Source organism: Carcharodon carcharias, chromosome 11 (genome assembly GCF_017639515.1).
Source record: "Carcharodon carcharias isolate sCarCar2 chromosome 11, sCarCar2.pri, whole genome shotgun sequence".
Classification (NCBI taxonomy): Eukaryota; Metazoa; Chordata; class Chondrichthyes; order Lamniformes; family Lamnidae; genus Carcharodon; species Carcharodon carcharias.
Window position 1 is genome coordinate 85,396,268 of NC_054477.1, and position 17,259 is coordinate 85,413,526.

At 42.7% G+C, this 17,259-nt stretch overlaps 1 protein-coding gene across 13 annotated transcripts in view; it reads right to left on the reverse strand.

Annotated features, from left to right (window-relative positions):
- Nucleotides 1–17,259, reverse strand: part of picalma (phosphatidylinositol binding clathrin assembly protein a) — a 149,585-nt gene that overhangs the window by 116,987 nt on the left and 15,339 nt on the right. For all 13 annotated transcript variants that reach the window (XM_041198807.1, XM_041198806.1, XM_041198805.1 and 10 more), the window contains exon 2: nucleotides 589–731. In XM_041198807.1, coding sequence (XP_041054741.1) covers nucleotides 589–731 — 143 coding nt within the window. The remainder of the gene's footprint in view (nucleotides 1–588; nucleotides 732–17,259) is intronic.

Genomic DNA, 17,259 nt, shown 5'->3' on the forward strand with positions numbered 1-17,259 from the left:
GACTTGAAACCTAGCCTGACACTCAAGTGCAGTCAAGGGAAAACAGACACTATCTGCCTGTTCAGTTGGAAGTAAAGAATACACTCTCACCATTCGAAGAGGAGCAGGGAGTTCTCCAGGGCAACATTTCTCTGCCAAAACACATTAACTGAACATGCATCTCTCGCACCATGAGCAAATTAGCTACTGTATTTGCTACAAAACAGTGACTGCCCTTCAAAAAAGTTATGTGGCTATGAAGCACTTTGGGATGTCTTGAGGGTGTGAAAGGCACTATATAAATGCAAGCTCTTTCTTGCTTATATGTTCCCAGCAAAGAATAGCATATAGTCTTACGATATATTAGCGATAAGGAAATGATTTGTGGGGGATGTGGCAGGAACCTTTGAAAAATAGTCAAGTGTTAGAACATGATGCCTCTTCCATTTGGAAAAGCCAAAAGATAACCTGGGTTTTCACACTTTGATTCATTTTTTCAAAACCACAACCTCAGAGCTTCTTAGAAGATGACTATTAAAACAGAAACATTCACCCATACATTTAATTTGCCTTCCTCAACCAAAGATTTAAGTATTTTTAAAGACTTGCCTCATTTCCATAAACCATCATTTGATGGGTTGTGATGAGAGACTTGAATACCACCACCCAGCTGCTGTTCGTAGTTCTTTCAAAAAGGCTGTCTGCCAGCTGAGGTATGTTTACATTCATCTCATTTGTACACTGAATCAGATCTGAAAAACAGCACACAGCAATTAGTGAATAGTCACATCTCAAAGCAAAAATTAGCTTTGTAACATCAATCCTTGTCCTTTCTATTTTATATTCAAATGGATTTTCAGAAGGCTTGTTCGATACTTGCGCCATGGTGTTATATTATGCATTAACCACCTACATCATAATTCTTGAACTATATACTTACTTAAAAACAAAAACAGAATTACCTGGAAAAACTCAGCAGGTCTGGCAGCATCGGCGGAGAAGAAAAGAGTTGACGTTTCGAATCCTCATGACCCTTCGACAGAACTTGAGTTCGAGTCCAGGAAAGAGCTGAAATATAAGCTGGTTTAAGGTGTGTGTGTGGGGGGCAGAGAGATAGAGAGTCAGAGAGGTGGAGGGGGGGTGTGGTTGTAGGGACAAACAAGCAGTGATAGAAGCAGATCATCAAAAGATGTCAACGACAATAGTACAATAGAACACATAGGTGTTAAAGTTAAAGTTGGTGATATTATCTAAACGAATGTGCTAATTAAGAATGGATGGTAGGGAACTCAAGGTATAGCTCTAGTGGGTTTTTTTTATAATGGAAATAGGTGGGAAAAGGAAAATCTTTATAATTTATTGGAAAAAAAAGGAAGGGGGAAAACAGAAAGGGGGTGGGGATGGGGGAGGGAGCTCACGACCTAAAGTTGTTGAATTCAATATTCAGTCCGGAAAGCTGTAAAGTCCCTAGTCGGAAGATGAGGTGTTGTTCCTCCAGTTTGCGTTGGGCTTCACTGGAACAATGCAGCAAGCCAAGGACAGACATGTGGGCAAGAGAGCAGGGTGGAGTGTTAAAATGGCAAGCGACAGGGAGGTTTGGGTCATTCTTGCGGACAGACCGCAGGTGTTCTGCAAAGCGGTCGCCCAGTTTACGTTTGGTCTCTCCCATGTAGAGGAGACCACATTGGGAGCAACGAATGCAGTAGACTAAGTTGGGGGAAATGCAAGTGAAATGCTGCTTCACTTGAAAGGAGTGTTTGGGTCCTTGGACGGTGAGGAGAGAGGAAGTGAAGGGGCAGGTGTTGCATCTTTTGCGTGGGCATGGGGTTATGCCATAGGAGGGGGTTGAGGAGTAGGGGGCGATGGAGGAGTAGACCAAGGTGTCCCGGAGGGAGCGATCCCTACGGAATGCCGATAAGGGGGGTGAAGGGAAGATGTGTTTGGTGGTGGCATCATGCTGGAGTTGGCGGAAATGGCGGAGGATGATCCTTTGAATGCGGAGGCTGGTGGGGTTGATAAGTGAGGACAAGGGGGACCCTATCATGTTTCTGGGAGGGAGGAGAAGGCGTGAGGGCGGATGCGCGGGAGATGGGCCGGACACGGTTGAGGGCCCTGTCAACGACCGTGGGTGGAAAACCTCGGTTAAGGAAGAAGGAGGACATGTCAGAGGAACTGTTTTTGAATGTAGCATCATCGGAACAGATGCGACGGAGGCGAAGGAACTGAGAGAATGGGATGGAGTCCTTACAGGAAGCGGGGTGTGAGGAGCTGTAGTCGAGATAGCTGTGGGAGTCGGTGGGTTTGTAATGGATATTGGTGGACAGTCTATCACCGGAGATTGAGACAGAGAGGTCAAGGAAGGGAAGGGAACAATTTCTCCTTCAACTCCTCTCACTTCCTCCAAATAAAAGGTGTGGCTATGGGTACCCGCATGGGCCCCAGCTATGCCTGTCTCTTTATGGGGTATGCGGAACATTCCTTGTTGCAGTCCTACTCCGGCCCCCTTCCACAACTCTTTCTCCGGTACATCGATGATTACTTCGGTGCCGCTTCATGCTCTCGTCAGGACTTGGAAAAATTTATTAACTTTGCTTCCAATCTCCACCCCTCCATCATTTTCACGTGGTCCATCTCTGACACTGCCCTTCCCTTCCTTGACCTCTCTGTCTCAATCTCTGGTGATAGACTGTCCACCAATATCCATTACAAACCCACCGACTCCCACAGCTATCTCGACTACAGCTCCTCACACCCCGCTTCCTGTAAGGACTCCATCCCATTCTCTCAGTTCCTTCGCCTCCGTCGCATCTGTTCCGATGATGCTACATTCAAAAACAGTTCCTCTGACATGTCCTCCTTCTTCCTTAACCGAGGTTTTCCACCCACGGTCGTTGACAGGGCCCTCAACCGTGTCCGGCCCATCTCCCGCGCATCCGCCCTCACGCCTTCTCCTCCCTCCCAGAAACATGATAGGGTCCCCCTTGTCCTCACTTATCACCCCACCAGCCTCCGCATTCAAAGGATCATCCTCCGCCATTTCCGCCAACTCCAGCATGATGCCACCACCAAACACATCTTCCCTTCACCCCCCTTATCGGCATTCCATAGGGATCGCTCCCTCCGGGACACCTTGGTCTACTCCTCCATCACCCCCTACTCCTCAACCCCCTCCTATGGCACAACCCCATGCCCACGCAAAAGATGCAACACCTGCCCCTTCACTTCCTCTCTCCTCACCGTCCAAGGACCCAAACACTCCTTTCAAGTGAAGCAGCATTTCACTTGCATTTCCCCCAACTTAGTCTACTGCATTCGTTGCTCCCAATGTGGTCTCCTCTACATTGGAGAGACCAAACGTAAACTGGGCGACCGCTTTGCAGAACACCTGCGGTCTGTCCGCAAGAATGACCCAAACCTCCCTGTCGCTTGCCATTTTAACACTCCACCCTGCTCTCTTGCCCACATGTCTGTCCTTGGCTTGCTGCATTGTTCCAGTGAAGCCCAACGCAAACTGGAGGAACAACACCTCATCTTCCGACTAGGGACTTTACAGCCTTCCGGACTGAATTTTGAATTCAACAACTTTAGGTCGTGAGCTCCCTCCCCCATCCCCCATCCCCACCCCCTTTCTGTTTCCCCCTTCCTTTTTTTTTCCAATAAATTATAAAGATTTTCCTTTTCCCACCTATTTCCATTATAAAAAAAACCCACTAGAGCTATACCTTGAGTGCCCTACCATCCATTCTTAATTAGCACATTCGTTTAGATAATATCACCAACTTTAACACCTATGTGTTCTATTGTACTATTGTCGTTGACATCTTTTGATGATCTGCTTCTATCACTGCTTGTTTGTCCCTACAACCACACCACCCCCCTCCACCTCTCTGGCTCTCTATCTCTTCGCCCCCCACACACACACCTTAAACCAGCTTATATTTCAGCTCTTTCCTGGACTCGAACTCAAGTTCTGTCGAAGGGTCATGAGGACTCGAAACGTCAACTCTTTTCTTCTCCACCGATGCTGCCAGACCTGCTGAGTTTTTCCAGGTAATTCTGTTTTTGTTTTGGATTTCCAGCATCCGCAGTTTTTTTGTTTTTATATACTTACTTATACTGGTTAATTTCAAACTTCAATTTTAAAATATCTTAGGTTTCAGTTACGCTTACTAAATCAAAAAGCAAACCTAAACCAAGTTGGTGCAATCTTTTAGGGTAAAAAACAAGACTTAAGTGCCATATATGATGACATGGTCATTGTAGAAACCAACAATATAAACACAGGAAGCAGATTCTAGCTCAGCAGTAAAATTTCCGATAACTCAATTAGGCATACTCCCCTATAGATTTTCTTAACGCTTAGCACAATCACCTAACCCAGCTGACTGATTCGTGCTACTTCTTTTCAAATACATGTGGAACTACAAGGTGCCACATTGTAAACTTACAGGAGTTTTACCTTCAAAAATGAAAAATGTACAGTAGAACCAATGCAGTTTCTGGAGAAGTAGGGATAGGACAACCTAAGTCAACATAATACTTCAAAATACAAAAACAAAGAGAACTGCAACACCAGCAAGGGGCTGTTAAGCAAAGTGGCACCCTTCACTACTTTTTCCACAGTGAAAACTAGGTCACAATATAAATTAGCTCCTTCTAGCTGTGAGACGTTGAAAAAATACAAAAGCATGGCACCCGACTAGAGTACATTTCTAAGCATGGTTATCGGTATAAGGAAAGCATCAAAGTTTTGGCATTGCCCAACATAGTACACCCACGTGGGAAGAATGCCAAAAGAAACTTACAATTTCCCATTCTTTTGGTCCAGAACTGCCTTATCAGTGGGGAAGAAAAGCAGAGCACGCAAGGGGAAAAAGGAAGGAAGGACAGCTTATTGGCAATAACACTATTAAATTCTCAGCTTTGTGTCTATGTCGTTTAATAGCATTAATCTACCCTATCTGCACAATTTCCTTCAACAAAACCGTCAATTCCTTTTTCCTCAGACCCTGGCCTCTCATCCACTACTGGCGCCTGCCTGACATTCTCTACAATTCTATTCCAAAACCTTTCCACCTGCTTCTAGATCCTCCTTCAAAGCCACCTCTTTGACCAAGCTTTTGGTCACCCCCTCGTAATATTTCTTTTAGCTCAGTATCCTATACTTGGATTACGGCTCAAAGTGCTTTCTGGATTTTTCTATATTAAAAGGTAGTATATAAATGTCAGCTGAGGGACGGTATTCAGAACGTGGAGTCTACATTGCTGAAGGCAGTTATTAATGGAGGGAATAAAGCATTGGGGCAGTGGGGCAGGCAAGGAGAATGAACAAGAAGTCAATGGAATGCAAGTTTCAGGGGTGACATGATTACAGGGAAAGGGGAGAGGAAAGATACAGGGTTGCGAATGTTAAATTTAAGGCATTGAAGGATGAGGTGGTGATGTAGGTCAGCAAGTACCAGAGTGATGAGTAGGACTTGTTGCAGCATAGCACGTTCAGAGATTTGAACGAACTGAAGTTGATTGTTGTGAAGGGCAGCACGGACAGCATTAGAACAGTCAAGTCTAGAGGTGAAAAACATGCCCAAGGGTTTTAATGGCAGATGAGCAGTGGTACAGAAATCGATGTTGGCAGTCCTTGTGATGGAGTGGATACTGGGTCAAATAGAATCCCAAAATTGCAAACAATTTGGTTCACCTTGAGACTGTGAATGATGAGGAAAATTGAAATTACAAGGGTATGCAGAGGCCTGAATGAAAGGGATGAAGAGTTTGATGCAGCAGTAGAAATGGAGCAGATTACAGAAATAGGAAGGAGAGAGACCATGAAGAGATTTTAAGAGGACAGAAATTTTAATTTTGAAGCCTTGAGTGACTAGGATCCAAAGTAGGTCACAAGGGTGATGGGCAAGTGGGACAGCTCAGGATATGACATGATAAGGGCAAAATGTTGAATGTGTTATAATTTACAGAATAAAAACCCAGAAAGGTGTTATAATAGTCAAACCTAAAGATGGGTGAGAGCTTTAGCAACAGACAAACGGAAAAACAGGGGCAAGGGCAGAGAAAGAGACAGATCATGTTATGGAAGAGCTAGCAGGCAAAATTTTTGATGGATTGGATATGGGATCAGAAGCTCAACTTCGTGTCATATAGAACCCCAACGTCCTGAACAATCTGGTTGAACTGGACACAATGGGCATGAAGATGGGCAAAACCTACTAGATGTTGTACAAGAAAAAGCAATGGATGGGTTGAAAGAAGCAAAGATGGTTGTCACCAGGACATATGGAAACTCATCCTATGTCTGCAAATTATCTCCACGATGGGACAACATATAGTCGATCCTTGGGTAATTCCACAGGTAATGGTGTGAGAGGTTAGAAAAAGCTAGTGCTGGAGATATGCTAGCTGTGAATGGATAGCTAACAATGGGAGCAGGTGAGGGCACTGCCACGGAGCTGGACAAAAGAGGTGAGGCATTGGAGAAGAATGGAGTGATCGACTGTGTCAAAGACTACAGAGGGGTCAAAGATGACGAAGCATCATAAATAACAACTACATAATTAGTCATCAGTAGTTTTGGTTAGTGCCATTTCGATGTTGCAGGTGAGGCAGAAACTAGATTGGATAGGCTTAGAGTTATTAGGAGAAATGGGCAAGGATTTAGGGCAGTTACAACAATGAAGAACTTGAGAGAAGATGTGTGATAATTTGCAAGGACAACAGGGTTGACACTAACTTTTCTGAGGAGGGGAAAACGATTGTCATTTTGAAAGGGAGGGGGATAGTATTCAAAGCTAGTCAAGTAAGTATTCAGAGAACTAGGGGTACAGTGGCATTGTGGTTGTGCTGCTAGACTAGCAATCCAGAGACCTTGACTAATGATCCAGTAACATGTTCAAATACCTTACATAGCAGCTGGCCAATTTAAATTTAATTAAATAAAAATCTGGAAAAAAGCTGGCATCAGCAATGGTGACCATGTAAATGCCAGATTGTTGTGAAGACTCATCTGGTTCACTAATGTTCTTTTGAGAAAGGAATCTGCTGCTCCTACCAGGTCTGGTTTATGTGTGACTCCAAACCCACAGCAATTTGATTGACTCTTTACTGCCACTGACATTACCTAACAAGTCATTCAACTGTATTAAAGCACTACAAAGCATAAGAATAAAACCGGATGGAGCACTCCATCAATATAGGTGCCAGATTCTGACATGACAAAAGTATACCCAGGTGACCCTACAAAGTCCTCTTCCTCAACTTCTGGGGACTTGTGCCAAAAGTGGGTGTGTCTCACAGACTTGTCAAGCAGCAGAAAAAGACTTGCATTTACACAGTGCCTTGTGTGACCACCAATAGTCCCAAAGGGCTTTACAGCAAATGAAGTACTTTACATGTAATCACTGCTGTAATGTAGAAAAAAGTGGCAGCCGATTTGCGTGCAACAAGCTCCCACCAACAGCAATGTGATAATGACCAAATAACCTGTTTTTGTGATGTTGATTGAGGAACATTGACCAGGACATCAGGGACAATGCCCCAGCCTTCAAGGTAGTGCCATGGAATCCTTTAAAGTCCACCCAAGGGAAGATAGGGCCTCAGTTTAATGTTTTAGGAGAACGACAGCATATCCAGCCGTGCAGCACACTCTGTACTAACTGGAACATTAGCCTTGATTTTGGTGTTCCAAACCTGGAAAAGGACTTCGACACACAACTTTCTGACTCAGAAACAAGACTGCCACCAACTGAACCACGATCATACTCTCAGAATCATATCCAACAGCCAAAGTCCCGGATTCCACTGTCACCAACCCCAAAAAAGTCTTGCCCCACTGACAGAACGGATCCAGCAGAAGTGGTCATCATCGGCGGTCCCTTGGAATCGAGGATGATATCTGTCAGGCTTGGTGAGACTTCAGATGACTGAGCAGCCCAGACTCTGGGAGTCCTCAACATTGACTCCAGGCCCAATGAAGTCTCACAGCAACAGGTCAAACATGGACAAGGAAGCCTCTTGCTGATGCCCACCTACTGGGCTCACTCAGGTTATGAATCATATATCTTTATGTTGAACTCCACTTGAAAGAACCACTGAGAACAGTAAATGCATAGAATGAAGCATGGCTTAGTAGCACTATGGAACGGAAGAAGCATGCTATAGACAAGCGATCCCACAACCAACAGGCCAGATTAAAGCTCCGAAGTGCAGTGACATCCAGTCATAAATGGTGGTGTACAATGAAACAGGAATGAGGAATCCAGTATGCACAAAAAACAAGGCTGAAGAGTTTGCAACAATCTTCAGCCAGAAGCGCCAAGTGGACGATCCATCTCTGCCTCTGCCATCTTAGGATTCCAGTCTTCAAACAATTCAGTTTTATTACACTATATACATTATATCAAGAAACTGCTTAAGGCATTGGATGCAGGAAACATTTGGCCCTCCACAACATCAAAGCTGTAGTGCTGAAGACTTCTGCTCCAGAACCAGCCACACCACTAGCCACTGTTCCAGTACAGCTACAACACTGGCATCTAACTAACATGTGGAAAATTAACCAGAGATTTAAGTGGAACACACATTTAAGGATGGCAACAATGAAAAGGACTTAATTGGTGTTGAATCTAGGAAATCTAAGTGCAGATATTAACAAATGTCTTTAAAGTAGTTTTAGTCTCTTCAGTTTTCACATAGGCAGTTTCCAATATTTGCTCAAAAGAACTCATTAGAGCTTTAAAAAATCACAATTCATAAGAACCATAGGAGACCAAGGCTCTTCACTGGCATCCTTTGGTTCACTTCGACTGATTACAGTATTAGTTGAAACTTAAAAGTGAGAACTTGCCTGAACTTACACAGTACTTGCACAACAAAAATAACCATCTATCAAGCATCCAAATTAAATCTTATCCATTGATATAAGCTTAATTTCCTTAATTGCTGGGCTTAACACCCACTACAAGCCAGTTTCTACAGTCAGTCAGTCTTGGCTCAGGTAGCACCTTTGTCCACCAACCAACTGATTGAGAGTTCAACCCACTTTAGGGACCCGAGCACATAATCCAGATTGATATGGACAGCGCTGCATTGTTGGGGGTGTAGTGCCAATAGCACTACATGAGTGAAATTGCTATCTTTTAGATGAAAAGTTAAACCGATGCCCAATCTGTCATCTTGGCTGGGCTTGAAGATCTAATGGCACTATTCAAAAGAACCTGCTCCCAAGGGTTCCCAGCATCACAGGTGCTAGTCTTCAGCTAATTCAATTCACTCCACATGATATCAAGAAATGGCTGAAGGCACTGCATACTGCAAAGGATACGGGCCCTGACAACATTCCAGCAATAGCACTGAAGACTTGTGCTTCAGAACTAGCCAAACCCCTGGCTTAGCGATTCCAGTACAGCTACAACATTGGCACCTATGTAGCAACATGTAAAATTTGCCCAGGTATCTCCTGTACACAAAAAGCAGTACTAATCCAACCCAGCTAATTATCGCCCCATCAGTCTACTCTCAAATCATCAAAGTGATGGAAGGTGTCGTCAACAGTGCTATCAAGTGGCATTTACTCAACAATAACCTGCTCACCAGCAGTTTGGGTTCTGCCAGGGCCACTCAGTTCCTGACCTCATTACAGCCTTGATCCAGACATGGACAAAAGAGCTGAATCTCAGGAGGTGAGGTGAGAGTGACTGCCCTTGACATCAAGGCAGCATTTGACTGAGTGTGACATCAAGGACTCCTAGCAAAACTGAAGTCAATGGGAATCAGGAGAAAAATTCTCCACGGTTGGAATCATACCGAGCACAAAGGAAGATGGTTGTGGTTGTCTGAGGTTAAGCATCTCAGTCCTGGGACATCGCTGCAGAGTTCCTCAGGGTAATGTCCTAGACCCAACCATCTTCAGCTGCTTCATCAATGACCTCCAAGAATCCATTATTTAGGAGGTTATAGTAAGGGGTTATAGTAGGATACTTAGAAAATTATGATGTGATTAGGTAGAGTCAACATGACTTTGTGAAAGGGAAAATCATGCTCAACTAATCTGTTAGAGTTTATTGACGAGCATTCAAGATGGTTAAAGCGGAACCGGTAGATGTGGTGTAGTTGGATTGCCAAAGGCATTTGATGTGTAGTACCTTTGATGGTGGCACCTAAGGTGAATGAACATCACGCAGGGGGTAACATATTAGCACGGGTAAAGGATTGGTTAACAGGAAGCAGACAGTGGGGATAAATGGGGTTTTTTTGGGGTTGGCAAGCTCTAACTAGCAACCAGGGCTGGGGCCTCAACAATTATAATCAATGGTTTGGATAAAGGGACCAAAATTATGCTAGTTAATTTTGCTGATGTCAACAAGATAGGTAGGGAAGTAAGCTGTCAAGAGGATGTGGAGAATGTGCAAAGGTATATGGACTGGTTAAGTGAGTGGGCAAAAATCTGGCAGATGGAGTTTAATGTGGGGAAATGTTCACTTGTCCACATTGGCAGGAAGTCCTGGTACATGAGTCACAAAAAAAGTTAATATGCAGGTACAGCAAGTGATTAGGAAGGCAAATGGAATGTTGGTGTTTATTGCACAAGGAATAGAATATAAAAGTAGGGAAGTTTTACTGCAGCTGTACAGGGAATTGGTGAGACCACATGTGGAATACTATGTACAGTTTTGGTCTCTTTATTTGAAAAAGGATATAAATGCATCAGAAGCAGTACAGAGAACGTCCACTCGACTCATTCCTGGGACAAAGGACCTATCTGCCGAAGTAAGGCTTAACAGGTTGGACCTGTACCCACTGGAGTTTAAAAGAATGAGAGGTGATCTTATTGAAACATGGAAGATCCTGAGGGGACTCGACAGGGTGGATGCTGAAAGGATGTTTCCCTCTTGTGGGAGAGACCAAACTAGCGGACATAGTTTAGGAATAAAAGGTCTCCCGTTTAAGATGGGAATGGAGAATTTTTTTCTCTGAGGGTCTTAAGTATGTGGAATTCTCTTTCCCAGAGAGCAGTGGAGGCTGGGTCATCGAATATATTCAAAGAAGAGTTAGATTTTTGATTGACAAGGGAATCAAGAGTTAGAGGGGAAGATAGGAAAGTGGAGCCGAGAGCACAACCAGATCAGATCAGCCATGATCTTATTGAATGGCAGAGCAGGCTCAAAGAGCTGAATGGTCTACTCCTGCTCCCAAGCCCTAAACTCTTATGACCTTCCCTCCATCATAAGCTCAGAAGCAGGGATATTCACTGACGGTTGCACTATGTTCAGCACCATTCACAACTCCTCAGATACAGAAGTAGTCCATGTCCACTTGCAGCAAGACCTGGACGACATTCAGGCTTGGGCTGACAAGTGGCAAGCAGCAGGATATAGATAGACTAGCAGAATAGGAAGACAAGTGACAGGTGGAATTTAATAGAGAAATGTAATGTAATGTATTTTGACAGAGGGATAGAGAGAGGTAATATAGACTTAAGGGTACATTTTTAAAGATGTGCGGGGACAGAGGGACCTGCAGATTCATGTGCATTGATACAACACTAACGTGTACCACATGATCTATCACAATGCATTCGAGAAAGAACAAGTATGCAGCTCAATTTTAAATGGAAGTAAAAGTGGCCGAATGGGTTAATGAGTGTAGGCAAAATGGTTATATTATTACTCAGTCATCTGACTCTGCATGTTCAGAGAAGTGAACAAAGATATTTCAGGTTTTAAGGCCAGTGCCAGGTAGTACACAAGATGCATGAAAAATGCATGAATTAATACTCAAAAACCAAAAAAACAAAAATTTCAGAGTGTGCCACCTGAACTTGACAATAAAATCAAACACCATCATTTTGTCTTCTGACATTGAGAGAAAACTGCTATTGATAAGCCGGCATTGGAAATATGGATGAAACAGTAAATCAGATCTTCACTGAGACTGGTGAAAAATGAAAACGTCCTTGTAAAGATGACTGGCCAGAAGACGATGCGGTTCACAGGTGGTTCCATTTTGTATGGTGGATGGCATAAGATTAAAGCTGATGGGAATACGCAAGCACAAATTTCTTCCCAAAGAGAAATTTCAGGAAGCCACGGTCGTCTTTGTTCATGAGAAAGGCTGGATGAATGAAGGCAGTTGCAGGAAACAGATCCAAGAATTGTGTAATTTGAGACCAGGTGCACTACATAAAGTAAAAGCTTTACTCATCAAGGACATGTTCAAATCCCATGTCAACAATATAGTCCATGATGTGAAATCAACCAACACCAGTGTGGCAGTTATTTAGTTATTTTCAGCTACTTAGCCCTTGGATGTGTGTATAAATAGCTCTGTCAAGGACAGTATCCAAAAGATGTGGAACGATTGGATTTTGGAAGATGAAAAAAACATTAAAGGTAGAAATATTCAAGCACCCTCACTAGCAATATTGTGCCAAAGGGTCATAGGCACGTGGAAATGAACTTGATCCCAATATTGTCAAACCATTTCTAAAAATGTGGAATATCAAATTCAGTCGACAGTACTGAGGATACTGTGGAATGATTATGTTAAAGTTACTGGTACTATCAATAATGATGAAGACTAGGAAGATCCATGTGATGATGATATATGGACAAGGCTACTGGGATGAATTGTTCAGTGTGTTATATCCCCAGCTGAGGTTACCCCTGGCCAAGCCTGGTCCCAGCGTGGAACCTAGTTTGACAGATCCTAACTTTTGTTTGTTTGTTTAAATACGTGGACAGTAGCTACTGAACAGACCAAAAGGAGTCAGCTGATGAACTTTATACAAAAGAATAAAACATTTATTCAACAAGAAAAGATGAACAATATTACAATGCTCCTTCATCCAGAACCTTTACAAATATAGACAGATTTCTAAGGATAACACAAGTTACAAAAGCTGTTATTCTTTAATGTACACAGTAATTACCCAGTCCATGTAAACCTATGGCACCACATGATCAGACACCACCACACTCTGAAACCAAGTGACAGATACCACCTTAACCAGATGCTATGGATTTCTTCTCAATTCCCCCCAGACACTTGTCATACTTTGAGCCAACCAGTCTCACTAAATTCACACGAGGGTTTCCAATTTCCACTCTCCAAGACCTCACCTTGGAATCTTCTCCCAAGCTGACATTTTCTATCAGAGACCTTCCACAAGGGTTCACCTCCAGGGTTTCAAACTGTTCTTATGTTCCTCTTCCCTGGGTCACCACATGCATCCAAGCTGTCTTCCATGCACTCTCTCACACCAACTCAGTCTTACCAGTACACTACTAATGCACATGCCCATAGCAAAGAATAACAGACCTTCAGTCATCTCTTTGAACCTTTAGCTTCTTGCAAACTGTTCTCACTTTAAATCTCAAGCTTGGAGCCTCTCTGCCCTTCACTCTTAACCTCACTTAAAAGGACCTTTTCCCAGGTTCCTGTCCATCCTTTGGACTTTCCCCTCTTCCTTTCCTGGATTTTTGGGGTTTTTCTTTAGCTTGGGACTTCTATCTGCCCCCTTTGCTCCAGTCTCTCCTGACAGCAACTCCAAAACTAGCTGAACTCCAACAGTTTCTAATTCAAACTACTGTTTCTTTAGCTCTGTGTGTATGCCTGTGGGAGGAACCTGCCTATCTGCACCGCCCCACCCCCAGCATCCCGCCGTTGCTAGGCAACAGCACTATTCTTTCTGCTCTTGTGTATTTACTTCATAGGGGTTGTAAATTTCTCATTAGAAATGCAAGCAGCTTTTTAAAGTGAAACTAAACTTTATTTGACCTTTCTTAATACAGATACAGAAATACAAATCAAACTTCAACTTTAAAGCTAAAACTCATTCCTAACACTCACAAATACAACTTACTTAAACTCTCTCTAGTTCCTAACAAGTGTTTCAGATAGTGATCAGAATGATTTCGAAGGGTCACAACGTGAAGTGTTGCAGTCACAACGTGAAGTGTTGCAGTCACAACGTGAAGTGTTGCAGTCACAACGTGAAGTGTTGCAGTCACAACGTGAAGTGTTGCAGTCACAACGTGAAGTGTTGCAGTCACAACGTGAAGTGTTGCAGTCACAACGTGAAGTGTTGCAGTCACAACGTGAAGTGTTGCAGTCACAACGTGAAGTGTTGCAGTCACAACGTGAAGTGTTGCAGTCACAACGTGAAGTGTTGCAGTCACAACGTGAAGTGTTGCAGTCACAACGTGAAGTGTTGCAGTCACAACGTGAAGTGTTGCAGTCACAACGTGAAGTGTTGCAGTCACAACGTGAAGTGTTGCAGTCACAACGTGAAGTGTTGCAGTCACAACGTGAAGTGTTGCAGTCACAACGTGAAGTGTTGCAGTCACAACGTGAAGTGTTGCAGTCACAACGTGAAGTGTTGCAGTCACAACGTGAAGTGTTGCAGTCACAACGTGAAGTGTTGCAGTCACAACGTGAAGTGTTGCAGTCACAACGTGAAGTGTTGCAGTCACAACGTGAAGTGTTGCAGTCACAACGTGAAGTGTTGCAGTCACAACGTGAAGTGTTGCAGTCACAACGTGAAGTGTTGCAGTCACAACGTGAAGTGTTGCAGTCACAACGTGAAGTGTTGCAGTCACAACGTGAAGTGTTGCAGTCAATTTGTTATGGTATATATTTATATTGGGTTGGATGAAATGTATATAGTTCGTAATGCTAGAAAATAAATATTACAGAATTAATAAAATTCATTAGTGTTACTTGCTTTTACTTTATTCCATTGTCTTATCAGGCTCAAAATCAAGCACAATGTCAATCTCTCAAAAACATTAACCTGTGTCAAAATCAACCTCATCACTTTTGGCCTAAAAAATTGGTTTCAAAAACTCAACTGTTATATGAACATCAATGCTGCCAACATAAGGAAACTCCTCAGAAAAACCTGGAAAAACTCAGCAGGTCTAACATCATCGGCGGAGAAGAGTAAAGTTGACGTTTCGAGTCCTCAAGACCCTTCAACTGAAGGGTCATGAGGACTCGAGACGTCAACATTGCTCTTCTCCGCCAATGCTGCCAGACCTGCTGAGTTTTTCCAGGTATTTCTGTTTTTGTTTTGGATTTCCAGCATCCGCAGTTTTTTGTTTTTATATAAGGAAACTCCTCACTTCACAGTGATTGTACTTCTAAAGTAGTTCACTGCAAGTGTTTGGGATGTCCTAAGAGTTATGATAAGGCTCTAAATATTTGCAAAATTTTGCTTTCTAAACATCGATTCATTTCAAAAGGCCAAGTCACAGACTTATGGGCTTGTAGTCCAATACCTTCAAATACTGAAAATAGCTTTCCTCAACTGGCTAAGCTTATCTTAATTAGTTCTCAACTGTATCATGACCAGTACCAGCTTCCTGCGCCAGTTTCCAGTAATTCATCATCATTCAGTAGCAAAAACATAAGTACCCATTAAGTCACCTTGGAAACATGGATGAAACATCCATGAATTTCAATACGTACAGGAGCCAAACTGTGGAGTGGAAAAGTTAAAAAACAGTTCTAGTGAAAATAACAGGATATAAGATTCATGATACATGGCCAACAGAACAAAATTAAAGCCAATGGTAATTTTCAAACGTAAAACCACACTTAATATCAAGTTCCCTGCAGGGATTTTCAAGCATGTCCATGACAAGTTGGGTGGATGAGGATGGAGTGGAAGTTATGGATTGCTAATGTGTGGAATAGATGTCCCTGTGGTTATGTAAAGAAAGCAGCTTATTAGAGTGGGACTTGTTCAGACCCCATACAACCAATGAAATCAAGAGACGTCTGCGAAGAAATAACATTCGCTTTGTAGTTATACCAATAAATCTGATGTCCTTAATTCAGCCTTTGGATGCATGCCTCAACCCGGCATTATGGGTCATGTTCACGCTGAATGGAATAAGTAGATAGTTGATAGAGAAAAAACCTTCAAAGAGTGTGCATGCTGCCCACTTGATATTTTGTGTGGTTTCACTATCAAATCATGGAATGCTATTTGTGCACCAAGTGTCATCAGATTGTTAAAAAAAATGCAGACTATCCAATTCATTGGATGGAGGGGAAGATAATTTGTATGGAGGGGAAGATAATTTGTTTGGAGGGATGATTCTGAAAGTGAAAGTGCCACATCTGATCCAGAGTGGAGTCCTTAAAACGATGCCACAGCCAAAGTTACTCAATGAATTTGACGAGCTCTCTGCGTCAGATGCCAAAGACGATGAATTTGGAGGTTTAAAAACACTTTTGATTGTGGTGAAAGGTATTTTTGTACAATTAATTCATTCATTCAATAAACCTTGCCACGTTAATTTCATGTTATGTACTATGCGTTTTTTCACATTTCACCCACACCTGCAGTTCACATTAATATGTGGCAAATAAACAGATCCCCATTTTTGAAGGCTTCAAAAGGCTGACTTACACGATCTATGCTAGGTTCTAAGGAGCAAAGAGGGTAGTGTAACAGAAAGGTTCAGGAAGGGAATTTTGGGATCCTTGCAATTTAAGGCAATGGCAGAGTGATTAATGTCAGGGCTGCTAAGAGGCTAGAATTGGAGGAGCTCAGATGTCTCATAATATTGTAGAGCTGGAGCAGGTTAGGGAGATAGTAGGGGCAAGACCACAGGGGAACTGAAAATATGGATGAAAATTTTGAAATCAAGACATTACTTAAATGGGAGCCAGTGTAGGTTAGCAAGCACAGAGGTGATGGAAGAACTGGACTTACTTCAACTTAGGACATGAGCAAAGTGTTGGATGATTAAGTTTAGAGGTTAGAATATGGGATGCCCGCCAGGAGTACACTGAAATAGTCAAGTCTAGAGGTAACAAAGATTTGGATGAGGACTTCAGCAGCACATGAGTTGAAATAGGGGCGGAGTTAGGCAATGCTTCAGGGGTGTTAATAGGAGGTCTTAGTAATAGCAAATAAATCAGATCAGCTTCCAATTAGTGAAAAATTTAAGAAACCTCACAGGATAAGTCCCATAATAGTCATATCCTCAAACATTCAAGGAACATTTTAAAATCAGTTGAAATATGTCCATCTTTGGGCTTCCAGCAGAAAAAAACACCTCCACTAGCAATCATTCTTTTAGATTTCATGAAACACTGGAAGGGGAAGGTAAAGAGAACATATTGGGATAAAGAGACTATGTTGAAATGTTTACTTCAGCATCCAGTTCTGATCAGGAAGCGGGTCATTATGAACTCAAATTTCTCTTTTTACGAAAAAAAATTAAGAGTGACATTTTGTCGGTGAATAGAGGCAGGGAG